At 42.0% G+C, this 23,052-nt stretch overlaps 1 protein-coding gene across 1 annotated transcript; it reads left to right on the forward strand.

Annotated features, from left to right (window-relative positions):
- Positions 1-2,711: 2,711 nt before the first annotated feature.
- Positions 2,712-12,374, forward strand: LOC129828623 (inward rectifier potassium channel 2-like). Its single transcript, XM_055889707.1, has 2 exons — positions 2,712-2,883; positions 8,350-12,374. Exon 2 carries the CDS (start codon positions 8,631-8,633, stop codon positions 9,912-9,914), a length of 1,284 nt encoding a protein of 427 aa, XP_055745682.1. The 5' UTR covers positions 2,712-2,883; positions 8,350-8,630; the 3' UTR covers positions 9,915-12,374.
- The last annotated feature ends 10,678 nt before the right edge of the window (positions 12,375-23,052 follow it).

Here is a 23,052-nt window from a genome sequence, read left to right on the forward strand (position 1 = left end):
AAAATAATTGTCCCTCCTCGTGATGCCATCTATTTTGTGAAGTGCACCAGTCCCTCCTGCAGCAAAGCACCCCCACAACATGATGCTGCCACCCCCTTGCTTCACGATTGGAATGGTGTTCTTCGGCATGCAAGATTCCCCCTTTTTCCTCCAAACATAACGATGGTCATTATGGCCAAACAGTTCTATTTTTGTTTCATCAGACCAGAGGACATTTCTCCAAATAGTACGATCTTTGTCCCCATGTGCAGTTGCAATCCGTAGTCTGGCAAATTTATTGCAGTTTTGGAGCAGTGGCTTCTTCCTTGCTGAGCAGCCTTTCAGGTTATGTCAATATAGTACTCGTTTTACTGTGGATATAGATACTTTTGTATCTGTTTCCTCCAGCATCTTCACAAGGTCCTTTGCTGTTGTTCTGGGATTGATTTGCACTTTTCGCACTAAAGTACTTTCATCTCTAGGAGCGGTATGACCGCTGCGTGGTCCCATGGTGATAATAGTTGTGTACTATTGTTTGCACAGGTGAAGGTGGTACCTTCAGGCATTTGGAAATTGCTCCCAAGGATGAACCAGACTCTAATTGTGTTTCCTGAGGTCTTGGCTGATTTCTTTTGATTTTCCCATGATGTCAAGCAAAGATGCACTAAGTTTGAAGGTAGGCCTTGAAATACATCTACAGGTACACCTCCAATTGACTCAAATTATGTCAATTACCCTATCAGAAGCTTCTAAAGCCGTGACATAATTTTATGGAATTTTCAAAGCTGTTTAAAGGCACAGTCAACTTAGTGTATGTAAACTTCTGGCCCACTTCATTTGTGATACAGTGAATTATAAGTGAAACAATCTGTCTGTAAACAATTGTTGAAAAAATTACTTGTGTCATGCACAAAGTAGATGTCCTAACAGACTTGCCAAAACTATAGTTTGTTTACAAGAAATTTGTGGAGTGGTTGAAAAACAAGTTTTAATGACTCCAACCTAAGTGTATGTAAACATCCGACTTCAACTGTAAATTGTTGTAAAAAAATGTTTTAAAAGCTTAAGTTGTACAAAAAAAAACTTAAGTTGTACTTTAACGTTTTTACAGGACGGTTGAGCTATCGTAGGCTAATGCGATTAGCATGAGGTTGTAGTAAGTAACAAGAAAGTAACAAGAAAGTTTCCCAGGACATAGACACGTCTTAACGGGCAGAAAGCTTAAATTATTGTTAATCTAACTGCACTGTCCAATTTACAGTAGCTATTACAGTGAAAGAATACCATGCTATTGTTTGAGGAGAGTGCACCGTTTTGAACATAAAACGTTTTTTATTAACAAATTGGACACATTTGGGCAGTCTTGATACAAGATTTTGAACAGAAATCCAATGGTTCATTGGATTAGTCTAAAACTTTGCACATACACTGCCTCCATTTAGTGGCCAAAATGTATATTGCACCTGGGCTGGAATAATACATTATGGCCTTTCTCTTGCATTTCAAAGATGGTGGTGTCAAGAAGGGCAGCAAAGAAGCCACTTCTCTCTCAAAAAAACATCAGGGACAGACTGATATTCTGTAAAAGGTACAGGGATTGAACTGCTGAAGACTGGGGTAAAGTCATTTTCTCTGATGAATCCCCTTTACGATTGTTTGGGGCATCCGGAAAAAAGCTTGTCCGGAGAAGACAAGGTGAGCGCTACCATCAGTCCTGTGTCTTGCCAACAGTAAAGCATCCTGAGACCATTCATCTGTGGGGTTGCTTCTCAGCCAAGGGAGTGGGCTCACTCACAATTTTGCCTAAGAACAGCCATGAATAAAGAATGGTACCAACACATCCTCCGAGAGCAACTTCTCCCAACCATTCAGGAACAGTTTGGTGACGAACAATGCCTTTTCCAGCATGATGGAGCACCTTGCCATAAGGCAAAAGTGATAAATAAGTGGCTCGGGGAACAAAACATGATATTTTGGGTCCATGGCCAGGAAACTCCCCGAGCTTAGTCCCATTGAGAACTTGTGGTCAATCCTCAAGAGGCGGGTGGACAAACAAAAACCCACAAGTTCTGACAAACTCCAAGCATTGATTATACAAGAATAGGCTGCCATCAGTCAGGATGTTGCCCAGAAGTTAAATGACAGCATGCCAGGGCGGATTGCAGAGGTCTTGAAAAAGAAGGGTCAACACTGCAAATCTTGACTCTTTGCATCAACTTCATGTAGTCATTTAGACTGGTTACCTTGGCGTTCATGGGCACGGGGATTATGGTGGTCTGCTTGAAACATGTAGGTATTACAGACTGGGTCGGGGAGAGGTTGAAATATATAACTTGTCCCCTTTTTAGACTAGAAAAATCTACCCTTAGGGTGAAATTATGTTCCTGTGTTCTGCCTAAAATGAGATGACATCCCCGCCCCAGGCAACCCAAAAACGAACAATCGATCATCAATATGAATAAGCACCGCTAAAAACAACACATTTGTTGTTACGCATGACCCTCCTATCCAAACCCCTGACATGTGTCTCCCAAAACATTACTTGCGGTTTGTAGCCTATGAATTTTCACTCACACGGTTTCATACGTCAGTGTAAATGTATCAGCCTACATCAACGCGTTCTTCCTCTCTGTAATACTATTGGCTGGGTAGGGTCCAGAAGGCGGAGCATGCCGGTATACGCTATTTAAATTGCCATGGAGAACTATTCGCCAAGCACATTATTAAGACCAGTCATTTCATTGACATGAGTGAGTTTCAGTTCTCGCTGTCATCATAACAAGAAGGCAACATTACTCCAAAACAGAAACAAACGCTTTGCAAAGTGTTTAATAGCGGACATATCTTCTGGAATCTAATTTCAACTAACTTTTGATTTTGTCCCGGTCTATAAATGTGCAACAGGTAAGGTTTAACAACCTCTTTGTAGCAATTCGTATCAAACGTGTGGGGAAGATGACGACTTTGCATAACATAGACTACTGTTTATTTTATATATTTGAGAATATTGGCACAGTTGCACTTGGACAGTCGCTCCATTGAATGGATGCGCTGCGCCGACTTTCAGACAAAGTCATACCCACTGTGGCTAGAAGCTTGCAGAGCAGGACTTTTTATTGTTTATTAATGCATATCATTTCATCAACCTGTTTAAATCCATAATAATACAATTTAAGTGCAAAAACATGCCATGTTAATGCGTCGGATGATTCATACAGTTATGTTGTAATACGCTGCTCACAAACATAGGCTGAAACATCCCAAAAGTTACAATTTGTCATGCAATCAGTTTTATTCGTATATCTTTTTCCCATGTAAACGTACATTCATGTACAATTATAACGGTATGGATGGAATGTTTGAACGATGTATGAGAGATTGCATCACTCAGTCGGTTCTCGTTTTTTAGCCCGCACCTGTTCGCATTTCTCGTTGGCATGTGCTACATTTCGAGTGCTGCTTGGAGTCTGGAGCCACATACTTTATTCTATGTTAAAGGTCCAATGCAACCGTTTTTATCTCAATATCAAATCATTACTGGGTAACAATTAGGTACCTTACTGCTATTGTTTTCAATTGAAATGATCAAAAATAAACAAAAACTAGCTTCATAGCAAAGAGCAATTTCTCAAGCAATAATTTACCTAAGACTGTCTGGGAGTAGTCTGAGTGGGGAGGGGAAAACTGAAGACTAGCTGTTATTGGCAGAAAGGTTTGGAACTCCTTCTTATTGGTCTATTAACTCATTTGTCAGGCAGGCCAAAACTCCATTCCACCAAAACAGACAGAAATGTATTTTCAAGCAGCTCTTACACTTAAAAGGCATTATCATAATTTTGACAAATTCACAGTTATTATTCCAGCCTCATAGTGTTGAAATATATGTATATATGAAACAGGAAACTCACGTTTTTTGACTCCACTGGACATTTTAAATGGTAGTCCTAGATGAGACATAGCTTTTTTTTGTATGGCCCAGAGGTAACTGCGACAAAGACCATCCTCAAGGTGACCGTAAATGACTGTGCGCTGGCAGCGGGTCAGGGAGTTACCTTAAAGTCTGTAAGGTCCTTTTCTGCAGGATACTTCAACCATGACATCGTTTTACACAGTGTGAATATTGGCACCGTATATACACCTCTCAGATTAGGCCAGTCCAGCAGAACTAATTCAATCAAAGATCAGAGGGATTCAATTTTCCACAGAACATAATTATCCCACCGATCAAAAAAAGGGGCTATAACAGAACAATAAGCAGTCATGCTTTTCCAATCTGTTATCATGGTGTCATGGCAACAGATGGGAATTTAGCATCTATTGATGTTACTAAAAGACAATACAAAAATTCAACATGTCTGTAATCATTTTCCATTAAGTGTCCTCTCAACCCCCCAAAAACAAACAAAACATAGCCATATCAATTTCTATTCACGTCACTCTGTCAGAAAACAGATTAGTACAAGTTGGAAAGAGACTTATTTAGTTGGCGGGAAAAGCTCATATGAATCATGTGCTGTGTAAACTGCACAGTCATCCTCACTGGTGTTGATTGAGGAGAGGTTGAGATGCAGACTGACTTTGCATGTCTAATAAGTAATTACTGTCAACAATCCAGCATTCCCCAAATTCCCAAAATAGTGGCCATGTTTGATGACAGAGTTCCTCCTGACTCTACTCACCACCAACATGCTATTTGAGATCCAATTTAATAAGAGCGAGTTAAGGACATATTCTAGGAGCTGATACTGCAGATACCACTCTATAAACCATTTTTACAAACATGAAGGGAAATATCTGAAGGCAGTCTACATACTAGAGAAATGTTTGTAAATTGACTTAACAGAGACTGTAGTCTACTCATATCTATTCACGTTTCACGAGTCAAAATCATTATATTTGGTGATTTCAGTTTTGCAAGGGAGCAAGAAGAAAAGCAATATCTTATCCTTTTAATGTTAAAGGACAATAAGAATAGCTATTTCTTCACCTTTACATGTTAAAGAACACAAATATATTCCATATATTTTCCTCACGCACTCACATATCTTTTCATCACTGACTCTCATATCACCAAATCTCCCAAAAGTATTTTTTAAACAATCTAAACACATTTTTTGGATATAACCCCACCCCCCCTAAAAAAAAACATAACAGAAGAGTTCACAGTGTTCGTTGCAACCATGGTTGGTTGCTAGGACAGCGAGGCCTAGAACATGTATAACACTTCAGACACAGGCAGGCAGGGCTCTCTCTAATGAGTGGTGTTTCTGTAGTGCCAGAGACAGAATCCTCACAGGACAGCCATTATGCTGCTGAGAGAATATGAAGTCCCAGAGGACTCTGTGAGTCAACAAGCTATGCTGCTGTACTCAAGTACAGAGAGAGAGAGAGAGAGAGAGAGAGAGAGAGAGAGAGAGAGAGAGAGAGAGACTGTGTTCACATTCATGTATGTTTCATATTCATTTCGCGTTGGTTCCATGTTCCATGAGCTGAAATGAATGGAAAATGATACCGCACACTGCTCTTGATAGTATCACTGATCTTTAATAAGCTTACGTATCGGCCTCACGGCCTTCGTCAGAAAATAGCACCCTTATGTAGACCCTGCCCCAACCACATTCGTTCCACACATGGAAAGGGGTTGGAGGCGAAGGAAAAAAAAAAAGTGCTACCAAATATAACAATATACATTTCATAAATATTCAAATAAAGTGTGTAATAAGACGTATTAAACACGTCTGTAAAACCACAATGAGAACATAGCAAGTTTTCATTAATCATTGGGTACATCGTACGAAAAACATCAGTGTAATCTTAAATAGGGACATAATTCATGTTCAAATTCACAACATAACATACATAGGCATTTCATCATTAAGTCCTTTAGGAAATAATGTCTGGAGGGTGAAAATCCCAAAACATTCTCTTTTACTCAGAGTATTATTAATATCACCTCCCCTGTCTGATATCTTAACTTTCTCTGTGCCACAAAATCTAAAGGTAGAAATGTCATGCCTTAGGTCATTAAAATGTACTGCGACTGTCGTTTCTCCTGATTGAACTTTTATGTTCACTAATACTCTGTTTGAGAGAACGAGAGGTTCATGAGCTGAAATAAAAGATCTCCAAAAGGTTTCATGTACACAAAAAGCTAATTTCTCTGTTTACATCCTTGTTAGTGAGTATTTCTCCTTTGCAAAGATAATCCATCCACCTGACAGGTGTGGCATATCAAGAAGCTGATTAAACAGCATGATCATTACACAGGCGCACCTTGTGCTGGGTACAATACAAGGCCACTCTAAAATGTGCAGTTTTGTCAAACAACACAATGCCACAGATGTCTCAAGTTTTGAGGGAGCGTGCAATTGGCATGCTGACTGCAGGAATGTCACCCAGAACTGTTGGCTGGGATTTGAATGTTCATTTCTCTATCATAAGCCGCCTCCAATGTCATTTTCGAGAATTTGGCAGTACGTCCAACCGACCTCACAACCTCCGACCACGTGTAACCACACCAGCCCAGGACCTCCACATCCGGCTTCTTTACCTGCAGGATCATCTGAGACCAGCCACCCAGACAGCTGATGAAACGGAGGAGTATTTCTGTCTGTAATAAAGCCCTTTTGTTGGCAAAAACTCATTCTGATTGGAACTAGGCCCACCCATGGCTGCTCCCCTGCTCAGTCGTGTGAAATCCATAGATTAGGGCATATTTACTTCATTTAAATTGACTGATTTCCTTATATGAATTGTAACTCAGTTCAGTGTAATATACGTGCGCCACCCCTCCCGGGTGGCGCAGTGGTCTAGGGCACTGCATCGCAGTGCTATCTGCGCCACCAGAGTCTCTGGGTTCGCGCCCAGGCTGGGCAGGGTTCGCGCCCAGGCTCTGTCGCAGCCGGCCGCAACCGGGAGGTCCGTGGGGCAAAGCACAATTGGCATAGCGTCATCCGAGTTAGGGAGGGTTTGGCCGGTAGGGATATCCTTGTCTCAGTATGTAAAAAAAAATAATATAATACAAATGTATGCACTCTACTGTAAGTCGCTCTGGATAAGAGCGTCTGCTAAATGACTGTAATGTAATGTAATGTATGTTTCTATGCATGTAGGTCTGTGAACCTTAGTGGCAGGTGCTAGGAGAAGTGGCTAGGGTGAGAAATGGAACCGAGCCTGTGTCCCATACCAACACACTGACTGCCTACGCCGCTCCCTTGGACCTCCGTGTCGTCTTGCTTTGTATGGTTTTGTTTTGGCTTTCTCATTTGTCTAGTTGACACACACTACCTTTTCATCAAGGTCTCTGTATGTCCTAAGTCAAGTTATCACTAATCGGAAAGTCTCCACAAACATGAATATAATCAAGAGACACAGAAAATGGAATAACTGTTATTTCTGTACAATTGACACCCCATTAAAGTACCTCATTACAACCAGAAAAACCCATCTTGAGCTATAGAGAGTTTCCAGAACCCTAATAAGTGACATTCAAAGAAAAGATCCCGTTTGGTCGGTTGGCCAAGTGATGTGGTACAGTAGCTTACATTCAAGCAACAAAACATTTTCCATCTTTCCAAGGTTGTGATTAGCAAGGTATGTGAAAATGGATATTAAGAACGCACCAGTGGGTAATGTGGCAGTAGGATTGGTCCACGCACCGTGCAGTTTGACAAACAGGCTGCTGTGACAGACAGTAAGACTCTTCACAGAGTGGAAGTGACAGGTCTACTTGTAAAGGAGTATTAAACTGAAGGAAATCGTTAATTTTCTGCTTTTAACAGGACTGGTATTTCCTCTTCCATGTTACAAAGTAATGTACTGTCTGTTGTTGTTCCCCAGAAATACGAAATTGCAATGGTTATACGTGCGTCTGAGCATGATCAGTTAGCATTTATCCTTTTATTTGTATTTTTTAGAAACAGTAACGGTCAACCTGGGGGGGGGGGGGGGGGGGGGGGGGATCCAAAGAAACCATGAGTGTACGTGATCCCGTAGAGACACCGCAACCCACATTCCAACAGGAAATTATCTTTTTCGACACTGTGGGCAACAAAAAACAAGTATGCTTTGTGACTTACCATCGGTGGGACATCGCTCCCATTGCTCCCTGAACTCTCTCAGTAGAGAGTGGAGAAGCCAGGTTAGGGGTTAAATATGACTGTTGTCATAACTGAATGAAATATTGTTGGCATGAGGAGACGTGCTTGTTCTTGACCTTGGGTATACAGTATGTGATTGTTTTCTCAGGCTTCACACACGACAGAGTAATCGATTGGATATTGAAATAATCATTCATGACAGTTGGTGGTATTTCATGTATCATATCTCATCAGCAAGTCTAAAACCTTTCTCTCTCTCTTTTCATCTCAGCATACGTCATTGGTGAGGCCAGGCTGCCCGATGAGAGAGCACTACTCAACCCCAAGGACCTCTCCCTGGTTGCAGTCAAGCTAGAGGCCGTCGAGGACCGAGAGAGAGGCTTTGTCTCCTCCTCCCTCCTTTTCCTCCGTCCGCCTCACTTCACCACCCAATTTTCTGCTTGAGTTGGTCCCGTTAGTGTTTCAAAACTGTTTCTCCAACGCTTTTTCAAGAAACTCAGACTGTTTTCCAAAGTAGAAGCAGCGCCACAGCCCTCCCACCAGAACGGGGTGATGGGAAGTGTGCGAGCCAACCGCTACAGCATAGTGTCAACCGAGGAGAACGGTATGAAGTTGGCCACCGTGGCAGTGCCCAACGGGTATGGGAATGGCAAGGGCAAGGTGCACACGCGGCACCAACCCCAGAGCCGCTTCGTCAAGAAGGACGGTCACTGCAATGTGCAGTTCATCAATGTGTCCGAGAAAGGCCAACGTTACCTCGCCGACATCTTCACGACATGCGTAGACATCCGCTGGCGGTGGATGTTTGTCATCTTCTGCCTTGCCTTCCTCCTGTCGTGGCTGTTCTTCGGCTGCGTCTTCTGGCTGGTCGCCATCTTCCACGGGGACTTGGAGAACAACTCCCAGAAGTGCGTCTCCAACGTGAGCAGTTTCACTGCAGCCTTCCTGTTTTCCATCGAGACCCAGACCACCATCGGCTACGGCTACCGCTACGTCACCGACGAGTGTCCCGTGGCGGTCTTCACGGTGGTCTTCCAGAGCATTGTGGGCTGTATCATCGACGCCTTCATCATCGGCGCCGTCATGGCCAAGATGGCCAAGCCCAAGAAGAGGAACGAGACGCTGGTGTTCAGCCACAACGCTACAGTGGCCATGAGGGACAACAAGCTGTGTCTGATGTGGCGCGTGGGCAACCTGAGAAAAAGCCACCTGGTAGAGGCCCACGTGCGTGCCCACCTCCTCAAGTCACGCACCACGGCAGAGGGGGAGTTCATCCCTCTGGACCAGATGGACATTGATGTGGGCTTCGACAGCGGAGTCGACCGTATCTTCCTGGTGACGCCCATCACCATCGTCCACGAGATCGACGAGGACAGCCCATTCTATAACATGAGCAAGCAAGAGCTGGAGACGTCCGAGTTCGAGATCGTGGTGATCCTGGAAGGGATGGTGGAGGCCACGGCCATGACCACCCAGTGCCGCAGCTCCTACCTGGCCAGCGAGATCCTGTGGGGCCACCGCTTCGAGCCGGTGCTCTTCGAGGAGAAGAGCTACTACAAGGTGGACTACTCTCGTTTTCATAAGACTTATGAGGTTCCCAGCACCCCGCTGTGCAGCGCCAGAGACCTGGCCGAGAAAAAATACATCCTGTCCAGCTCCAACTCCTTCTGTTACGAGAACGAGGTGGCGCTGACTAACAAAGAGGAGATGGACGAGGGGAACGGGGGTAGCGTGGGCCCAGATGTAACCCAGACAGACAATATGTCAGACTCAGAGCATCAGCAGGCCACTGTGCCACTAGAGTCCAGGCCCCTGAGACGAGAATCTGAAATTTGACTGTGCAGAGACTGCAGACCACCGCACAGAGAAGAAGATTCTGATTCTAGAATCCCATCTAGTTGTTATAAATGGCACATTGAGCTGAGCTGGGCCTAGTGTAAAGGACATTGAGCTGAGCTGGGCCTAGTGTAAAGAACATTGAGCTGAGCTGGGCCTAGTGTAAAGGACATTGAGCTGAGCTGGGCCTAGTGTAAAGAACATTGAGCTGAGCTGGGCCTAGTGTAAAGGACATTGAGCTGAGCTGGGCCTAGTGTAAAGGACATTGAGCTGAGCTGGGCCTAGTGTAAAGGACATTGAGCTGAGCTGGGCCTAGTGTAAAGGACATTGAGCTGAGCTGGGCCTAGTGTAAAGGACATTGAGCTGAGCTGGGCCTAGTGTAAAGGACATTGAGCTGAGCTGGGCCTAGTGTAAAGGACATTGAGCTGAGCTGGGCCTAGTGTAAAGGACAGGTTCATGCCGACGGTACTGCTGTGGGAAGGGGATAGCTGGGGACTTGTAACTTTTTTTTAAACAATGTAATTGCATATTACAGCAAGCACAGCACTATGAAACACGTGCATATAGGAAGGAAAACGTTCTTGAAAATGATTCCCACAAGAAAATGAAATGTATGTATCACTTTAGCATCTATGTATAGAAAGGAATGTGCATCTGTATAACATATTGGAATGGGTGTTAGCTACGATGACTTGAAAATAGCAGGCATGTCTCTCTGTTCATCTGTCCAGCAAATCATGAACAAGATGAGAACAACAGTTCTATTTCTATTATTTTGTCTTTTAGTATATAAAACAAATGCTGCTATAATCAAATTCTCTACTTTCTCGTTGCAGAGAAACTGGGGGAAAAACATGCAAAGATGCCTACCCATAGAGTAACAGAGATATGTAGAAAGCTTCTGCTCTGTGAAAACCAAATATTATTTTTATTTAGCTAATTTGCACTTTGAATTGATCCTGGGCACCCGGCTCCAAAGTACTCTAAAGTTTTGGAATGTTACTCCAAACAATTAAAGATACAGTACAGCCTTGTAACGAGACCTTGTTTTTTTCTCCATCTTTTGCTGAGATTGTAATTTTTGGAATCACCAATTTTCCAGTGAATGCAAAACTGTTTTAGCCTTTCAATAGACTGTCATGTTGCAGTCCACTGGGGATCTTTGGTGAATTACATCCAAGGAAATGTAGCTCGATGTAGAGAGACATTCACACTATCGGAGAAAACACACTATGCAGCCATTGTAAAAGTAGTGGGACAAAACCTTTCAAATGATCAATTAGAGAAATGTTTCTGAACTATTAGCATTCATCCATACTGTACGTATCCAAAGCAGACACAGTCATGTTGTATGTACTGTTGGTAATGAGTACTGTTATTCTCTTAATAACAGACGTACAGCGTAACATACATTAATGGGTCGTTCAATGCTGGTCAAATCAATAGAAACATGGCTGGTTTGTTGGAAGGAAATTAGCAGGGTGGTTTTAGTATTGGAAAGAGCAGCAGAACTTTACAAACGACACCAACAAGACAAGGGAGGGAGGAAAAATTAGCATACGAATGTTGTTAAAAAAAGTGCTGCTACGCTGTTGCATTTTGTAGGGTTTGATAACAGAAGACGCCAAAATATTATTATTATTATTATTAGAATTATGTGTCTCATCCATTTGTTATAAGTGGTAGAAGTAGAGTATTTTTGAAGTAAAATTTTTAAAAAATCAAGACAAAATATTTATTTTCTAACACGTGTTATTACAGTTATCATTTTATAGATGTTGCTCGACCTTAATTGGAACTCTTACAACATAATACTTAATCAATATCACCGTGGTAACAGTCATGATAAACACAGTTGTATGGCTCTTATGATGCCAGGGCTTCTGTAAAGTTGTACCATGGTTTTCATATTCAAAGGTAAACATATATAAGCCAGGTCCTAGGCCCTGGACTTGACCAAGTAACATGTAGTTAAGGCGAGAGGGCTTTAATTAAGCACATGCTCAGAACATAACAGTGTTACAACACTTTCCTTTTTTTCAGTTCAAAATCATTTTTAAGTAAAGCAACAAAACATCCATTTTTTTTTCTTAGTACTTTACAATCTATTCTGCCATCACAAAAAGAGCACATGTTCACCTATAGGCTCTTTAAATAAGGAGAGAATTAAAGACAGTACATATACCCCTCTGTCGTACCCTATCGTTGCTGTTCATGCATTCATATTTATATCCAGAGTAGGTCTATGGATTGCCATGCCTTGTCATCAAATATTATTTTATTTTTCATTATAAGTTGTTTGTTGTTTTTACTAGGGAATCTTGGATTGGAGAACATGGTTTAATAAGCCAACAGTACTGTATCCCAGGCATGTTAATAAGGTGTGTTGAAAGCCTGTAGAGTTTGCATTGTGACACGTCTATCTCCTAGGCTACAACGTTCCTTTTCTTGTACACAGACCCCCCCCCCCCCCCCCCCCCCCCCCCCGCCCTCCCTGTTCCAGTCATTTTGTATCAGAGTCTTCCACTTGTACTGCAGAACAACGGAATGTACAGATTTTTATATTATTCGTAATATTATTGTTATTATTATTGTACAAGCGATTTATTATATTGTTCTTTTTTCAATAAAACCTCAATGAATGATCAATTGCAGTTCTGTTCATTGCGTTGAATAGGGTGGTATTTGGGATGCAGATATGGAAAATACAGAATTCGTCAAAGCTCAGCGGGTCAGCTCTGGTAGAGTGTGTTCTGAAGAGACCCTGTAGGGGTGAGTGGGGTAAGTTGAGTCCTTATTACATTCAGCATCACTCTGTCAAGGGAAATATAGTATTGTTTCTAATAAAGATATATACAATACATATATTTCAGGATGTTGTGTATCCCTGGATATAATCAGAAATAATGTAAACATTACAGTTTTGAAAACATAGGTTGTCCCCCCAAAAAATGGTCTCTTGGCACAACTTACCCCGGGTATGCGATAAGTTGAGCTGCCTACAAATTTCTGTACTGAATGAAATATTACCACTACCTTTATAAAACCATGTCTATCTTTATTTCCTAAACATAATTAAACACAATTCTTAATCATTTTAAGCATATTTTAACATGGCTTAACACCTAACAATAACTTTTTACTCTTTAAAACACTTTAACATCGGCCAGGCCCTGTTGTTACCTCATATCCCAGTGATAATGCCTTGCATTACACCTGGGAAGAAAACACTTCAATTAACTTAACTTCCCTTTGGCTTAACCATTGGCTCAATTTACCCCAAGGCAAACATTTGGTCTATATTAGCCCACACAGCTACAAGGATGCTTGGTTTAGATCCTCATATTAAAGCTTATAGAGACCCTCAACTGACATATAGAACAATCTTAAAATGATCTACTTTGGTTTAGATACAAGCATCATGAAGCCTCTAACACAATATATTCATTTGACTTGGTGAAAATCATTTTTTTGTACCTAACTTGCTTAACGTTTTCCATGTGGTTTCTACTTTCACAGACTCCATGAAATGATGACGTCTTCCTAAATATTTGTTCAAATGCTACATTTTGTGTATGGTTTTCTGGAAACAATGGTGGCTCAACTTACCCCCTCGGCTCAACTTACCCCACTCTTTACTACATGTTCGTCAGAAGCCTTACCTTCTGCAGTTGTGGTTTAGTGTCTTACGTCTTGTCGTCTTCCCAGAATGCAGTAGGTATTACTGTTAAAGCAATAGGGATCAGCAGCATCCCTTTCTATTTATTTCACCCTGACACACTTCACCTATTTCCATCTCTTTCCCTTTCTCTTGCTTTGACACACTTTCCTTTGTACATTTCCTGCTCTATACATTTCTAATCTAGTCTTCTAGCCCATTGAATCTATCGATCCCACTACTCATAATGTCGGCAACAAATAAATTCATGAAGTCTATTATTAATGCATTGAGATTCATCTTTAGATTTAGATAGATTTTGATGACTTTATTAGTCACATGCACAGGGTACAGTGAAATTCTTAAGCTCCGAGCTCCAACAGTTGGGGGACAGAATGTCTCAGAGGGGATGTCCATAGGTGGAGCAGAATAATAGCAAGAACCCCCTCTGCAGTTTAGAAAATGCTGTCATAATGCTGTGCTGATTAACATGTTTAATGTATTGAATGAAACAGTAATACAAGTAATGATACAGTTGATTCGGAAAGTATTCAGAGCCCTTGACTTTTTCCACATTTTTGTTACGTTACAGCCCTATTCTAAAATTGATTAAATTGTTTTCTTTCCTTATCAATCTACACATTTTACCCCATAATGACAAAGCAAAAACAGGTTTTTAGACATTTTTGCAAATTTATTAAGAATAAAAAATAAAAAAATGGAAATATTACATTTACATAAGTATTCAGACCCTTTCAGTACTTTGTGTACTCAGTACTTTGTGGAAGGAACTATGGCAGCGATTACAGCCTTGAGTCTCTTTGGGTATGACGCTACAAGCTTGCCACACCTGTATTTGGGGTGTTTCTCAAGTTCTGTCTGGTTGGATGGGAAGCGTTGCTGCACAGCTATTTTCAGGTCTCTCTATGCCAAAGAGGTTAACCTTTCTAGGACACACGTTCCGCTAGCGGAACCCCTGACAACATTCCGCTAGCGGAACCCCTGACAACATTCCGCTAGCGGAACCCCTGACAACATTCCGCTGAAAAGACAGCGCGGGAAATTCAAAAATATTTTTTAGAAATATGTAACTTTCACACATTAACAAGTCCAATACAGCAAATGAAAGATAAACATCTTGTTAATCTACCCATTGTGTCTGATTTAAAAAATGCTTTACAGCGAAAACACAACATATGATTATGTTAGATCACCGCCAAGTCCAAAAAACACACAGCCATTTTCCCAGCCAAAGATAGGAGTCACATAAAGCAGAAATAGAGATAAAATGTATCACTAACCTTTGATGATCTTCATCAGATGACACTCATAGGACATCATGTTACACAATACTGCATGTTTTGTTCGATAATGTGCATATTTATATCCAAAAATCTCAGTTTACATTGGCGCCATGTTCAGAAATGCCTCCAAAATATCCGGAGAAATTGCAGAGAGCCACATCAAATAACAGAAATTATCATCATAAACTTTGATTAAAGATACATGTTTAACATAGAATTAAAGATACACTTGTTCTTAATGCAACCGCTGTGTCAGATTAAAAAAAAAAAAACTTTACGGAAAAAGCAAACCCTGCAATAATCTGAGACGGCGCTCAGATAGAAACAACATTTCTCGGTCATGTTGGAGTCAACAGAAATACGAAATTACATGATAAATATTCCCTTACCTTTGATGATCTTCATCAGAATGCACTCGCAGGAATCCTAATTCCACAAGAAATGTTTGTTTTGTTCGATAATGTCCATTATTTATGTCCAAGTAGCTACTTTTGTTAGCACGTTTAGTATGCATATCCAAAACGCTCGTGAAGGTCCAGGCGAACTTCGGACGAAAACTTCAAAAAGTTATATTACAGGTCGAATAAACTTGTCAAACTAAGTATAGAATCAATCTTTAGGATGTTGTTATCATACATTTTCAATAACGTTCCAACCGGAGAATTCCTTTGTGTCTATAGAAGTAATGGAACGCAAGTCGCTATCATGTGGAATGCGCTTAACCAGGACCTGGCACTCTGCCAGACCACTGACTCAAACAGCTCCCATCCGGCTCAACATCACAGTAGAAGCTTCATTCAACGTTCTACAGACTGTTGACATGTAGTGGAAGGCGTAGGAAGTGCAAACAGATCCATATCCCACTGGGATTTCAATAGGCGATGAGTTGAAAATCGACCAGACTCAGAATTCTCACTTCCTGTTTGGATTTTTTCTCAGGTTTTTGCCTGCCATATGAGTTCTGTTATACTCACAGACATCATTCAAACCGTTTTAGAAACGTCAGAGTGTTTTATATCCAATATTAATAATACTATGCATGTATTAGCATCTGGGACAGAGTAGGAGGCAGTTCACCCTGGACATGCTATTCATCCAAAGTGAAAATGCTGCCCCCTATCCCTAAAAAGTTCATCTTGGTTTCATCAGACCAGAGAATTTTGTTTCTCATAGTCTGAGAGTCTTTAGGTGCCTTATGGAAAACTCCAAGTGGGCTGTCATTTGTCTTTTACTGAGTAGTGGCTTTCATCTAGCCATTCTACCATAAAGGCCTGGTTGGTGGAGTGCTGCAGAGATGGTTGTCCTTCTGGAATGTTCTCAAATCTCCACAGAGAAACTCTAGAGCTCTGTCAGAATGATCATCGGGTTGGTTCTTGGTCACCTCCCTGACCAAGGCCCTTCTCCCCTGATTGCTCACTTTGGCTGAGTGGCCAGCTCTAGGAAGAGTCTTGGGGGATACAAACTTCTTCCATTTAAGAATGATGGAGGCCACTGTGGTCTTGGGGACCTTCAATGCTGCATAAATGTTTTGGTATCCTTACCCAGATCTGTGCCTCAACATAATCCTGTCTCAGAGCTCTACAGACAATTCCTTGGACCTCATGGCTTGGTTTTTGCTCGGACATGCACTGTCAACTGTGGGACCTAATTTAGAGTGTGTGCCTTTCCAAATCATGTCCAATCCGTAGGATTTACCACAGGTGGACTCCAATCAAGTTGTAGAAACATATTAAGGATGATCAATGAAAACAGGATGCACCTAAGCTTAATTTCGAGTCTCTTAGCAAAGGGACTGATTACTTAATTAAGTAAATAAGGTATTTCTGTTTGTTATTTTTAATACATTTGCAAAAAAAATCTACATGACCTTTTTTCGCTTTGTCATTATAGGGTATTGCGTGTAGATTGCTGAGGAACATTTTTATTTAATCCATTTTAGAAAATGGCTGTAACGTAACAAAATGTGGAAAAAGTGAAGGGGTCTGAATACTTTCCGAAGGCACCGTATATACCGTACCAGTCAAAAGTTTGGACACACCTACTCAGTCAATGTTTTTTCTTTATTTTTACTATTTTCTACATTGTAGAATAATAGTGAAGACATCAAAACTATGAAATAACACATATGGAATCATGTAGTAACCAAAAAAGTGTTAAACAAATCAAAATATCTTTTTTATTTGAGATTCAACAAAGTAGCCACCCTTTGCCTAGCCACCCTTTGCCTTTGCCTTTGCCTTGACAGCTTTGCACAGTCTTGGCATTCTCTCAACCAGATTCATGAGGTAATCACCTGGAATTCATTTAATTTAATAGGTGTGTCTTGTTAAAAGTTAATTTGTGGAATTTCTTTCCTTCTTAATGCGTTTGAGCCAATCGTTTGTGTTGTGACAAGGTAGTGGTGGTATACAGAAGAAAGCCCTATTTGGTAAAAGGCCAAGTCAATGTAAGCAAAGAGAAACGACAGTCCATCATTACTTCAATACATGAAGGTCAGTCAATTCGAAAAATTTCAAGAACTTTTAAAGTTTCTTCAAGTGCAGTCGCAAAAACCATCAAGCGCTATGATGAAACTGACTCTCGTGAGGACTGCAACAGGAAAGGAAGACCCAGAGTTACCTCTGCTGCAGAGACTGTGTGAATCAGGCCTTCATGGTCGAATTGCTGCAAGAGACCACTACTAAAGGACACCAATAAGAAGAAGAGACTTGCTTGGCACAAGAAACATGAGCAATTTACATAAGACCGGAGGAAATTTGAGATTTTTGGTTCCAACCGCCGTGTCTTTGTGAGACACAGAGTAGGTGAACGGATGATCTCTGCATGTGTGGTTCCAACCGTGAAGCATGGAGGAGGTGTGATGGTGTGGGGGTGCTTTGCTGGTGACACTGTCTGTGATTTATTTAGAATTCAATGCACACTTAACCAGCATGGCTACCACAGCATTCTGCAGTGATACGCCATCCCATCTGGTTTGCACTTAGTGGGACTATCATTTGTTTTTCAACAGGACAATGACCCAAAACACACTTCCAGGCTGTGTAAGGGCTATTTCATCAAATCGAGTGATTGAGTGCTGCATCAGGTGACCTGGCCTCTAAAATCACCGACCTCAACCCGATTGAGATGGTTTGGCATGAGTTGGACCGCAGAGCGAAGGAAAAGCAGCCAACAATTGCTCAGCATAATTGGGAACTCCTTCAAGACTGTTGGAAAAGCATTCCAGGAGAAGCTGGTTGAGAGAATGCCAAGAGTTTGCAAAGCTGTCATCAAGCCAAAAGGTGGCTACTTTAAAGAATCTAAAATCTAAAACACTTTTTTTGGTTACTACATTATTTCATATGTGTTATTTCATAGTTTTGATGTCTTCACTATTATTCTACAATGTAGAAAATAGTAAAAATAAAGAAATACCCTTGAATGAGTAGGTGTGTCCAAACTTTTGACTGGTACTGTACATATTTGCAATTCTGGGGGGAGTGGGGGAGCAGGTAGCTGCCTATAGGTGGCTATTCAGCAGTCTGATTGTGTGGGGGTAGAAGCTATTGGTCAGTTTTTACTTGATGCTCCTATACTGCCTGCGTCCAGTGTCGACCCGTCATTCAGGGCAGGTGGAGCAGAGCCCCACCTGCATATTATTTTGGCATTAATATATGTCACATATCAGTTTGCAAACAATGTTTTTTTTTAAACTATCATTGAGTTAATAAAGCCGCATACAAATATTCTATTTTTTGCTTTTTTGAGTAAGGCAGCTCCAAAATTCAGGTTTTTCAGCCTAGCTCAGTCAATCAATCAATCAATCAAATGTATTTATAAAGCCATTTTTACATCAGCTGATGTCACAAAGTGCTATACAGAAACCCAGCCTAAAACCTTTAAACAGCAAGAAACGCAGATGTAGAAGCATGGTGGATATGAAAAAAAAGAAAGGCAGGAACCTAGGAAGAAACCTAGAGAGGAACCAGGCTATGAGGGGTGGCCAGTCCTCTTCTGGCTGTGCCGGGTGGAGATTACAACAGAACATGGCCAAGATGTTCAAACATTCACAGATGATCAGCAGGGTCAAACAATAACAATCACAGTGGTTGTAGAGGGTGCAACAGATCAGCACCTCAGGAGAAAATGTCAGTTGGCTTGTCATAGCCGATCATTCAGAGTTAGAGACAGCAGGTGCGGTAGAGAGAGTGAGAGTGAAAAGCAGCAGGTCCGGGATAAGGTAGCACGTCCGGTGAAAAGGTCAGGGTTCCATAGCCGCAGGCAGAATAGTTGACACTGGAGCTGCAGCTTAACCAGGTGGACTGGGGACAGCAAGGAGTCATCAGGCCAGGTAGTCCTGAGGCATGGTTCTAGGGCTCAGGTCCTCCGAGAGAGAGAAAGAAAGAGAGAAAGAGAGAAAGAAAGAGAGAGAGAATTAGAGGGAGCATACTTAAATTCACACAGGACACCGGATAAGACAAGAGAAATACTCCAGATATAACAGACTGACCCTAGCCCCCCGACACATAAACTACTGCAGCATAAATGCTGGTGGCTGAGACAAGATGGGTCGGGAGACACTGTGGCCCCATCCGACGATACCCCCGGACAGGGCCAACCAGGCAGGACATAACTCCACCCACTTTGCCAAAGCACAGCCCCCACACCACTAGAGGAATCACTTCAACCACCAACTTACTACCCTGAGACAAGGCCTAGTATAGCCCACGAAGATCTCCCCCAAGGCACGAACCCGAGGGGGGCACCAACCCAGACAGGAAGATCACGTCAGTGACTCAACCCACTCAAGTGATGCACCCCTCCTAGGGACGGCATGGAAGAGCACCAATAAGCCAGTGACTCAGCCTCCATAATAGGGTTAGAGGCAGAGAATCACAGTGGAGAGAGGGGAACCGGCCAGGCAGAGACAGCAAGGGCGGTTTGTCGCTCCAGTGCCTTTCCGTTCACCTTCACACCCCTGGGCCAGACTACACTCATAGGACCTACTGAAGAGATGAGTCTTCAAGAAATACTTAAAGGTCGAGACCGAGTCTGCATCTCTCACATGGATAGGCAGACCATTCCATAAAAATTGAGCTCTATAGGAGAAAGCCCTGCCTCCAGCTGTTTGCTTAGAAATTCTAGGAACAATAATGAGGCCTGCATCTTGTGACCGTTGCGTACGTGTAATGTAGGTATGTATGACAGGACCAAATCGTAAAGATAGGTGGGAGCAAGCCCATGTAAGCCCATGTAATGTTTGTAGGTTAGCAGTAAAACCTTGAAATCAGCCCTAGCCTTAACAGGAAGCCAGAGGCTAGCACTGGAGTAATATGATCATTTATTTTGGTTCTAGTAAAGATTCTAGCAGCCGTGTTCAGCACTAACTGAAACGTATTTGGTGTTTTATCCGGGTAGCCGGAAAGTAGAGCATTGCACTAGTCTAGTCTAGAAGTGACAAAAGCATTTTTCTGCAACATTTTTGGACAAAAAGTTTCAGATTTTTGGCAATATTACGTAGATGGAAAAGCTGTCGTTAAAAAAGTCTTGATTTGTTCGTCAAAAGAGAGATCAGGGTCCAGAGTAACACCGAGGTCCTTTACAGTTTTGTTTGAGACGACTGTTCAACCATCAAGATGAATTGTCAGTTCCAACAGAAGATCTCTTTGTGTCTTAGGACCTAGAACTAGCATCTCTGTTTTGTCCGAGTTTATAAGTAAAACATTTGCCGCCAGTCTTGAAGGGCATCTAGGAATCTTTGGGTTGTCCGAGAATTTATAGCACAGCTTTTGATGATCCTTGGTTGGGGTCTGAGCAGATTATTTATTGCCATTGCAAACGTAAGAAAATGGTGGTCCGACAGTCCAGGATTATGAGGAAAATTTATTTTCCACAATATTTATTCCACGGGACAAAACTAGGTCCAGAGCATGACTATGTCAGTGAGTAGGTCCGGAGACATGTCGGGCAAAACCCACTGAGTCGATGATGGCTCCGAAAGCCTTTTGGAATGGATCTGTGGACTTTTCCATGTCAATATTAAAGTCACCAAATATTTGAATATTATCTGTCATGACTACAAGGTCCGATAGGAATTCAGGGAACTCAGTGATGAACGCTGTATATGGCCCAGGAGGCCTGTAAACAGTATCTATAAAAAGTGATTGAGTAGGCTGCATAGATTCCATGACTAGAAGCTCAAAAGATGAAAACACAGTAATTTTTGGGGGGTAAATTGAAATTTGCTATTGTAAATGTTAGCAACACATCCGCTTTTGTGGGATGCATGGGGTTATGGTCACTAGCGTAACCAGGAGAATAGGCCTCAGTTAACACAGTACATTCCTCAGGCTTAAGCCATGTTTCCGTCAGGCCAATCACATCAAGATTAGGATCAGTGATTAGTTCATTGACTATAACTGTATTGGAAGTGAGGGATCTTACATTAAGTAGACCTATTTCGAGAGTTGAGATATCACCGCCTCTTTCAATAATGACAGGAATGGGGGAGGTCTTTATTCCAGTGAGTCCAGTGAGATTGCTAAGGCGAACAACGCCATGTTTAGTTCTTCCCAACCTAGATCGAGGCACAGACACGGTCTCAATGGGGATAGCTGGCTAACAGCCTGCTGCCTGGCCTGCACCCTATCTCATTGCGGAGCTAGAGAAGTTAGAGACCTGTCTATGTTCATAGATAAGATGAGGGCACCCCTCCAGCTAGGAGGGAGTTCCTCACTCCTCTGAGCAGGCCAGGCTTGGTCCTGTTTGAGCTTGAGTAACAGAAAGAGGGCCAATTATGTACAAATTCTATTCTTTGGGAGGGGCAGAAAACAGTTTTCAACTAACGATTGAGTTGTGAGATTCTGCTGTAGAGCTCATCACTCCCCCTAACTGAGAGGGGGGCAGAGACAATTACTCGATGCCGACACATCATTCTAGCTGATTACACGCTGAAGCTATGTTACGCTTGGTGACCTCTGACTGTCTCATCCTAACGTCGTTGGTGACGACGTGGATAACAATATCCCTATACTCTCTACACTCGCCAGTTTTAGCCTTAGCCAGCACCATCTTCAGATCAGCTTTAATGTCGGTAGCCCTGCCCCCTGGTAAACAGTGTATGATCGCTGGATGATTCGTTTTAAGTACGTCTATCCTCACCGTAAGGCGATCGTTCTCCTGTATATTATGAGTACAGCGACTGCAATTAGAAGGCATAATGTTAATGTTACTACTTAGCTTCGGCTGGTGGAGGTCCTGTAGAACCAAGTCCAGATAAAGCGTCCAGGGTGAAAGTGTTTAATGAAAAAAGTTGAGCGAGGGAAAAAAAAAACGGTAATTAAAAAACTTAACGTTGACAGGTAGCAAAGTAACATTAGCAACAAACCGCACAGCAGCACGTAAACAAGTCCACCAGTGCTTTCTGTGTGGGGGGGTGGGGGGCAGCCAGCGGAAAATACGGAGCGTAGGGGTTGGTATTGTTCTCTAGTTGCGCCGTGATTGGCTCAGTGTTCTGTCACTCATGGGGATACTACGTCACCGGAAAATCTATGGGGTGAGCTAGAAAATTCTAGAAAAATGCCAGAAAAATGGCATTGTATAGCATTGTATTCTTTCACTGTAATAGCTACTGTAAATTGGACAGTGCAGTTAGATTAACACGATTTCAAGCTTTCTGCCCATATCGGATATGTCTATGTTCTTGGAAATGCTCTTGTTACTTAAAACACCGATCCCGTGGAGGTTGACCTGCATGCGTTCCGCTAGCGACCCACCTGGACAACATCCGGTGAAATTGCAGAGCGCCAAATTCAAATGACAGAAATATAAATATTTAACATTAATGAAAATACAAGTGTCATACATCAAAATAAAGATTAACTTCTTGTTAATCCAGCCGCTGTGTCAGATTTAAAAAATGTACGACACAAACCTTCATATCCCAGTGAATGGCTTTTTTGCTACGTGAGGTTTATTTGATTGAATAGAAGTTTCGTAATGCTTAAAACCTTTCAGTGATACCCATCCCGGATCCGGGAGCATCCTCATCAAAAAAGATGACTAGCATAGCCTAGCCTAACGCGACAGGGATATCATATAATATAATTTTCATGAAATCACAAGTCCAATACAGCAAATGAAAGAAAAATATCTTGTGAATCCAGCCATCATTTCCGATTTTTAAAATGTTTTACAA

Source organism: Salvelinus fontinalis, chromosome 30 (assembly GCF_029448725.1).
Source record: "Salvelinus fontinalis isolate EN_2023a chromosome 30, ASM2944872v1, whole genome shotgun sequence".
Lineage (NCBI taxonomy): Eukaryota > Metazoa > Chordata > Actinopteri > Salmoniformes > Salmonidae > Salvelinus > Salvelinus fontinalis.

Bases quoted from the DNA above. Each gene is read 5' to 3' on its own strand.
- LOC129828623 (XM_055889707.1), top strand. From the start codon at position 8,631: ATGGGAAGTGTGCGAGCCAACCGCTACAGCATAGTGTCAACCGAGGAG.